An 8,643-nucleotide genomic window follows, 5' to 3' on the forward strand; every position below is an offset into this window, starting at 1 on the left:
ACTGGACCTAATGGTAGGGGTCCCTTTACCTTTACCTCCCCACTTCAGCACATTGCCTTGGTTTCTTCCTTACGAAGACATTTTCATGAAATGAGGGAGGGAGGAGGCAGGAAAACACCCCTCAACCTTTCTGTTCACACATACATTTTCAGGTGACTGCTAAGGGTTGGTTTGCGAATGGCCCCATAACAAATAAATCGGTGTGCCCTGAAACTTTCAGCATCGCTTCCTGCAATGTCTCACCAGGGGAAGGCGCTGCTCCTAATTCTAGATTACAACTGTCAAGGAGAAAATGGATGGAGAGGACCTTTCTGAAAGGTTGCCCTGCACAGAGAGGCTTTTAATATCTGATATTTTATTACGCTTTTCTATTTGTTGGAAGCCATCCAGAGTGACTGGCGTAATCCAGTCAGATGGGTAGGGTACTATATTATTATTATTATTATTATTATTATTATCATTATTAACAATAATAATAATTTATTATTATTATTATTATTATTATTATTATTATTATTTCTCCCATGCTAGGACCTAGTGGGGTCCTGCAAGGGAACCAAAAAGTGGGAGGTTCAGAACAGGCAAAAGAGATTTTCTGCACCTAGCTGACCCCCCACTGGTGCAGAAGATGCAGAGATGGCCATTAACTTAGAAGGCTGATTTATTGTCCAAGGTTGTTCCGAAGGATCAACACTGTACCTATGTACAGAAACTGGGTTTGTACTGAGATTGTACTGACACACTGCCCAGTGGTGTTCACAGAAAGGGGGAGGATGTTAGTTTCTGTGTGTTGCCACTGTGCAGTGCTCTGGAGTCACAAGAATCTGTTTTGCATTCCAGAGATTCCAGGCTGTTGGAAGTCTTACGGAAGACAGGAGAAGGTTGTGATGCTACTAATATCCTGCTCCTTTGTTTTTTTCAGTTGCTCTCTGCTTTCACAGAGAGAGCATGCTTGTTTCTTTTCTTTCTGTGTAGCTAGAAAATAAAACCTTGCGATGTAGCTCATAAATCTCATCACTTCTGCTGCTTTGAAACTCTGCTGAATGGGAACGTGCTTGGAGCCTTATCAGAGGCTCAGGTCGTTAATTATCGTCGGAGGAGTCGCTCGGTCATAGCGGAGATTCTGACAGCGGGGAGTGGAGGAGCTATCAATGGCTACTAGCCACAAGGGCCGTATTGCCTATGGGGTCAGAAGTGGCATATCTCTGGGTACCAGTTGATGCGAGTCACAAGTGGGGATGGGGCTATTTGCACTCACATCCTGCTTGCAGCCTTCCCAAAGGTCCCTAGTTGGCTAGAGGATGTTGCCTTTGGCCTGATTCGGCCGCCAGGCTCTCCTGATGTTCTTCAGCAAAGTGGTGTACGCAGGAGCAGGAATGGTTTGCTCCCAGAGGGAGTTTGAAAGGAGTGTGTTTAAGACATGGGTAGGCAAACTAAGGCCCGGGGGCCAGATCTGGCCCAATTGCCTTCTAAATCCGGCCCGCGGACGGAGCAGGAATCAGAGTGTTTTTACATGAATAGAATGTGTGCTTTTATTTAAAATGCATCTCTGGGTTATTTGTGGGGCATAGGAATTCGTTCATATTTTTTTTCCAAAATATAGTCCGGGCCCCCACAAGGTCCAAGGGACAGTGGAAAGGCCCCTTGCTGAAAAGGTTTGCTGACCCCTGGTTTAAGAGGTGGAACTGGAATTGATTCTAACCAGCAACAATGCTGATTATGACAGCGATTTCTTCATCCCTGTCCGCCCCACTCATTCCAACACACACACTTATATCCTAATGCTGATCAAGACTTTTTTTTTCTCCACTCCGTCAAGTGCTTTGGAACAGCACCTCTTATTTTGCAAATGAGAAGGACAGAGAACAAGTCTTATTTATTACTGCAGAGAGCAAGAGTCCGCCAGCTGGCAGCCACAGAGTGAGTTGATGACTTAGAAGATGCCCTTCTGGAATTTGCCAGCTTTATAACAGCCTCTTAGCTGCTTTTAGACCACCTGTTACCTGCAATTTAAAAAATAAATAAATCCACAGGGACTTGTAGGATGCAGTGCACCCCCTCAAAAAAAAAAAAAAAAAAAAGACTTCTTTAAAGTTGTTATTCTTTTTTGCATCAGGAATGTAACAGCAGCAATAAAAAGTCAACTTCTACTCCCATTTTCCAGACAGGAAAACTGAGTTCATGAGACAGTGTTTTGCCCAAAGTCATCCAGGACTAGGGTGAGATTTAAACCCTGAACTCGCAAAGCCATCTAAACATATCGTTGCAGATTTACAGCTGTGGTTATCCAGCGGTGACACACTCTGCACATGCTCAAGGGATGCTTTTCACTTGTTCTGGGGCTGCTGCTAAAATTCATGGTTCAAAAAAACCCACACCCTTTGAGCAAACATCCACGCTATACATTTAAAACACTATTGTGCCTCTTTAACCACCATAGAGAGCTCCATAGAGACTGTAGCTTTTATAGAGTGCTAGGGATTGCATCTCTGTGAGGTCAGCACCCTCAACAAATTACAATTCCCAGGATTCTCCATGTGTGTTTGGCTGTGCACACATGACCAGCTTAAAACACACATAAGTCATTCTTTTTCTCAATCTAGATGGAAACTATATTTTTTTAAAGCCACCTAGCTCAGCATCCAGCCCGTGGGAAGACTTCAGTTCCCAGCAGAGGCAAACCATGGCACATATCGTGGTTAGTGGCCATTGACAGCTTTATCATTCATGTGTTTGTCCAATCCTGTTTTAAAGCTGTCCAAACTGGTGCCCGTTCCTGCCTCCAGTGGAAGTGAGTTCCATAGGTTAACTCAACTCTGCATGAAGAAATACTTCAGAATCTGCCAGTGTTCTGATTCCTTGGATGTGCCTCCACAGCCTTCCAGCGGTATGGCAGAGCTTTAAATGTTTGGTGTGGATGTTCCAGGGCTCAGTTTTATCCCTTGCAGTTGGGGGGGGGGGGAGAAGCCCTCCTGGAAATTCCCCCTGCTGGGGAGGTTTGCCAAGGCCTGCAGCTTTTGAGAAGTGAAGGAAGGAAAATGTAGGTGCCAAGCTTTGAGAGTTTGCAGGCTTGCAAACAGTGTAGAAAAAAATGACGCTGTTTCTCTCCAACTGAAAGACAGCCGAAATTAGGCTGCCCCCCTGTGGATGCTTACTTGGGAGGAAACATCGCTGTCCCCAGCAGGGCTTACTTCTGAGTAAACGCACTCTGCATTAGGCGTAAATGGCATTTGTTCGCTCTTGCGCCTAGGCGTGTTGTGGACCCTCGCCTCTCCCTTGCTCCCCTTCTTCCTTATGTGCGTGCCCCGGTTTGAAGCTGGAAGCTCCTCGGGGCGAAGACCCTCTTCTTCCTCCTCCTCCTGCCTGTCTGGCTCTTTCAATTTCAAGCTAACGACCTCGCTCCCCCATATATCACACGCCCGAGCTCAGGGGGAGAGCCTCTGCCTGGCACGCCGAGCGCTCCAGCTTCAGACCCCCAGGACAGATCCCCGCCTGATACCCTACAGAGCTTCTGCCAGCCCGTGTCTGCCATAGATGGACCCAGACTCCGCAGAAGCCCCCTTCCGATGCTCCCCCTGAGCAAACCTATCTAAAACCCTGGACAGCCGTTGCCAGCCCGTGTCGACAATATTGAGCAGGATGGACCTGGCAGGTCACTTTCCTATGTTCCCCCGAGCAATCCTATCTGAAACTCCGGGGAGCCTCTGCCAGCCAGTGTCGACAACACTGGTCTCGACGAGCCCAGTGTTTTGACTCAGCAGAAGCCTCCGTCCTCTGCCTCTGCCCAGAGCCGTCCAAAACCGGCCCCGACTTCTCCCTGCGGAGCCGCTTTGCGCACCCGGGCAAAGCCCAGCCCCTCTGTTGGCGCGCCCTCCCTTCTCTCCCCCGAAGGGGCGGGCCGGCCGCGCTCCGCGGCTATATAAGCAGGCGCGGCGCTTGAGTTTACTCCAACTGATCCCAGCCTCTCCGTGCGCTCCTTGCTGGACGTGGGAAGCCGCTGCCAGCCTGCCGTCTCCGCCGCCTCTCGCCTCTCCGCCGCGGCTCCTGCTCCTCGCCTCCCGATGCGCCTGGCCGAGATGATCAAGAAAATGGGTCCCAGCGATTCGGAGCTCAATATCCCGGCCAAGAACTGCTACCGGATGGTCATTCTGGGCTCGTCCAAAGTGGGCAAGACGGCCATCGTCTCCCGCTTCCTCACCGGCCGCTTCGAGGACCAATACACGCCCACCATCGAGGACTTCCACCGCAAGTTCTACAGCATCCGCGGGGAAGTTTACCAACTCGACATCCTCGACACGTCGGGGAACCACCCGTTCCCGGCTATGAGACGCCTCTCCATCCTCACAGGTGAGAGACAGGAACGGGGGGAACACGCGCGCCGAAGGGGGCGAGAGGGGTTTGGGGTTGGCTGCAGCAGGCGAAGCGCACCAGCGCATCTCAGAAAAATCAATACCCCCCATTGTTACTATTAATCTTAGAATTAGTAATATTATTAATAGCTCCTCTCGGTTTGCCGGTTGTTTTCCAAATTGTGCAGATGTTTTGGCTTACGGCATTACCTTGCGAGCCATCCATCCCCAAAATACGACGCTGCTCATGTTTTGGAAATGGTTTGGGAGAGAATTTGCTGCTCCTGGTCTGTAAACTCATGTACCAGGCTCAGCGGATTTGCTGGTGTTTCAAACACCTGTTGATAGAGACTGAAGTGCGGAGAGAAAGAGAGACAGAGCAGAAACTAGCGTGGGAAGCAAATGCGTCCCTCAGGCAGGCTTCTCTTACTGCCTTTTGCAGTCGGAATGGCATTTCAGTGCTGCCGATGCCCTTTGGAATCAATGAGCATGCAGCCGAAATGCTTACTCGGAAGTAAAAGCCGTAATGTGTTCAGTGGGGCTTACTCCTGGGTAAATGTGCATGAAGATTGCAGCCACCCAAGCGCTTTGCTTTAGTCCTATCGTCGCTGCTTATTTAATGAACGGGGCAGATTGCAAAACCAAAACCCAAAACCTTTGCAATTTTGCAACAACAATATCCAAAACCCTTTGCAACTCCCCAGTTCCTTAAAAATTGAGCAATGCAAGTTTGAGCCCTTAGCTTTTATTATCTGCACAGGTTACATTGCAACTTACTTCTGGCTTTTGCAATCAATGCCAGAGCAATCTTTTGAAAGAGAGCAAAGGGGAAACGGGAAGGGGATTTATCTGCTAAAAGGAAGGTTACTGGTGAGATTTTGCTCTCTCCTGTACCTTTTGAAAATCTTTGCAGGTTTCCCACAAGAATGTAGATTGGCTTGCCACCTTTCCAGCAAAAGGCACACTTCCAAAATAAAGACACTTGCACAGGTAGATGGAAAAACGTACGGCTTAGAGGGCTTCCAGGCAGAAAGCAGTTCTTCCAAACACCCAACCACTCCACCTGCTGGCTTGCTTTGGTTTCTCTGGGGCTAGATGAGTGCGCACAGGGAATGCTTTCAAAAACCTACCGAGATCCTCCTAACCTTGTTTCCCATCTTCTTCCTTTTCTGCAGGAGACGTCTTTATTCTGGTGTTCAGCCTGGACAACCGAGACTCCTTCGAGGAGGTGCAACGCCTAAAGCACCAGATCTTGGAGACCAAGTCTTGCCTGAAGAACAAAACCAAGGAGAACATCGATGTTCCCCTGGTCATCTGTGGGAACAAAGGCGACCGTGACTTCTACCGCGAGGTTGGCCCCCGAGAGATCGAGCAGCTGGTGGGGCAGGACCCCAAGAAGTGTGCCTACTTTGAGATCTCTGCCAAGAAGAATAGTAGCTTGGACCAGATGTTCCAGGCTCTCTTCACCATGGCCAAACTGCCCAGCGAAATGAGCCCAGACCTCCACCGGAAAGTCTCCATTCAGTACTGTGACCTCTTGCACAAGAAAACTCTCAAAAGCAAAAAGTTCTTGAAGGAAGGATCAGCAGATAGTGCCGGAGACGCCTATGGCATTGTGGCTCCCTTTGCTCGCCGGCCAAGCGTCCACAGCGACCTCATGTACATTCGCGAGAAGACCAGCCGGGGAGGGCAGTCGAAGGACAAAGAGCGCTGTGTGATCAGCTAAGCCACTCTTGCCTTAAAGACCTTCCCAGCGGAGATGGGAAGCCTCTTGTTTACTACCAAAAAAACTCTTGCCAGCGCTTATGGCAGCGGCAGAAGAGGCAGCATGCGCCTTCTCTGCCAAGGGCGGCGACGCAGCTCCCATGCCAAAGGCCACAATTCCTCCAAGCTCTTTTCAGGGGACTCTTTTTCCAACGGCTCCCCGCGATTTCGTTTTTTTAGATTTTGGAGGTGAGCTGTCTTGGGATTTGCCAGCGGGAGTTCCCTGGCCGATAGATGGACTTAAGAACTTGAACGTGGAGAAGAGAGAGACATTTGCAAGAAAGGGAAAGAAAGAAAAACTTTGTGGGAAGGAGAAATGTTTCCCTTCCTGTCTCTCTGCATTGTATTTTGTCTTTAAAGTACTTGGGGGGGGGTTCGGGGGGGAGGGGAAAAACAGCCATTATTGAACTGTGAAGTTACTCTCAAGGCTGTCTCTTTGTGATGTTTTCTGTGGAGCAACTCCAGAAGAATTTAACCATTGTTGCTGCTGAAAATAACCTGCCAAAACTCTCTATTGTGCCCCTCAGCCCCAATGTTTGGGACTATGAGGGGCTTGTTTTGGGGAGGGGGGGAGTTGGCTGTTGAAAAGCCACTCCTTGTTTACATTCGCCTTTCTCTGTCTTGATTTTTTCTCTCTCAGAACGAGAAAATTGCATTCAAGCAAACAGGCACTTTATATGTCGAGCTTTTTCTGGTCCATGGACTTGAACAAAATCGCAGCTCAGTGTTTCTTGCGACGAGCTTTGTTAATATTTTTTTTTCTACAAAAATAAAACTTTTGAAAATAATGAGAAATCGCTTTGTCCGGCTTTTGGTGTTTCCGAAAAGGGAGGTTGCAGCAGGTGGGCTATTTAAACAATGGAAGGGGGAGCTAGGGTGAGGGGTTGGGGCATCCCCACAATCTCTCATCTCCAATCCAGAAGTCTGGATTTTTATGCATCCCCCACGAGTGTAGCTTGGTGGATTTAACGGCATGGGGGGGGGCGGTAGCGGGAAGCTGATGAATCCAGCATAACATGGGGAGGGGTGGGGGAGCTTTGATGAATTCAGACTTGGGGAGTACAAAAGGACCACATCAACAGACAAGACCAGAAACTGTCTTCTGAGTGACATCTCACCACGCTGCAAAAACAAAAGAAGTTTCCTACAAGCAAACAACTACTGTTATGTCACAGTTTCCTCTCACCTTTGGCACAATCCCAAAGTTTCTTTTACGAGGTAGGGTGGGTTCTAAGGCTGCAGGTGAATCTCTGCAACCCAAACAGCCTTCCCAACCCAATTGTCAAACAAGACCGTTTCGCTGAAGAGCGACATCTATTGGCGACTTATGGCAACCCCCCCCCGACCCCCGTTAATATCACAGTTTTTAGCAATCCTGTTAATAGGAAACTGGGAGTTCATACTTCTCTAGGAAATGTAAACCCAGCCACCCCCACCATCCACTCTCCAATGCCCTGCTGGGTTCTGCATCCCCATCTATAGTTTCTTGCACAAAATGATGGCTGGAAGGTACTATGCATTTTGAGCATTTTGACACTTAAGAGCTACACTTCTGAACATTGAGGAACCATTTAACTATCCTGGCTAATGGCTAACCCACTGCCCTCCATAAATCCCTTCACAGATGTGTCAAATAGCGATAGACACTGGTGGCAATCCTAATCACACTTACTTAGAACATGTAAACTCCATTGAACACACAAGGATTTACTTCTGAGTAAACATAGATAAGCTCCATCGGCAAGATGTAGCAAATTGGACACTTTTTGTGGGGGGGATGGATCTTTGCTGGATTCATACAACCAATCATTCAGGGATGCTTACGCTAAAGTAGACCCACTGCAATCCAGGTTTAAGCTATCCATCAAAAGGACGTCAAACATTACAGGGGCAAGTTGGGGGTGGGGGGAACTGGATGGTTTACAAAGGGGAATGCAGGTGGAAAACTCAATGAACAGAAAGCCAAAAGGTTGCCTTATTAAAATACATATGCCCTTCTCCCCACACCGCCCCAATTTATGAAACATGATATCAATATATAGGTATTGGCAAAAGCGATTGAAGTGGAATACTCACACTGGACCATCTGCTGTAGTGTCAGTAGTTAAGAATGTCGAACAAGGAATAGGGAGACCCAGGTGAAAATTCTCCATTGGCCATGCAGAAGATGATCTTGGCCAATCGCTCTCTCTCAGCCAGCCTACCTCACAGGGTTGTTAGGAGGAAAAAGCAACTGGTCCAGGGAGGGAAGGAGACCCTCTATATTCTTTTTAGCTGCTTGGAGGAATGGGGATGGTAGCTTGTTATTGGAGGGGGGGGGGAGGGGGGGAATTGTGATAAGAAAATGCAAGGCTTAGAAAAAACACCACTACCACCCCTTCATTGATTGGGACGAGTCAAAGAGTTCATGTCACAGAAAATCTTCCATCTGACAGGATGTTAAACATTAAGAGATGTTTCTGAATGTAGATGCCTCTCGCACATTCTGTTCCCACTCCCTGTTTTATATACGGAAAAAGTCAAAGTGAGC

The 8,643-nt window shown here is 48.3% G+C and overlaps 1 protein-coding gene across 1 annotated transcript; it reads left to right on the forward strand.

Moving 5' to 3' along the window:
• The first annotated feature begins 3,941 nt into the window (after positions 1-3,941).
• On the forward strand, positions 3,942-6,908 carry RASD1 (ras related dexamethasone induced 1). Its single transcript, XM_079953058.1, has 2 exons — positions 3,942-4,347; positions 5,525-6,908. Exons 1-2 carry the CDS (start codon positions 4,062-4,064, stop codon positions 6,073-6,075), a joined length of 837 nt encoding a protein of 278 aa, XP_079809184.1. The 5' UTR covers positions 3,942-4,061; the 3' UTR covers positions 6,076-6,908.
• Positions 6,909-8,643: the final 1,735 nt, after the last annotated feature.

The sequence above is a fragment of the Podarcis cretensis genome, assembly GCF_951804945.1.
Source record: "Podarcis cretensis genome assembly, chromosome: 14".
NCBI classification, from domain to species: domain Eukaryota; kingdom Metazoa; phylum Chordata; class Lepidosauria; order Squamata; family Lacertidae; genus Podarcis; species Podarcis cretensis.

Coding starts and splice junctions, on each gene's coding strand:
- RASD1 (XM_079953058.1), top strand. CDS start 4,062: ATGCGCCTGGCCGAGATGATCAAGAAAATGGGTCCCAGCGATTCGGAG. Junction 4,348..5,524: donor ACGCCTCTCCATCCTCACAG/GTGAGAGACAGG, acceptor CCTTTTCTGCAG/GAGACGTCTTTATTCTGGTG.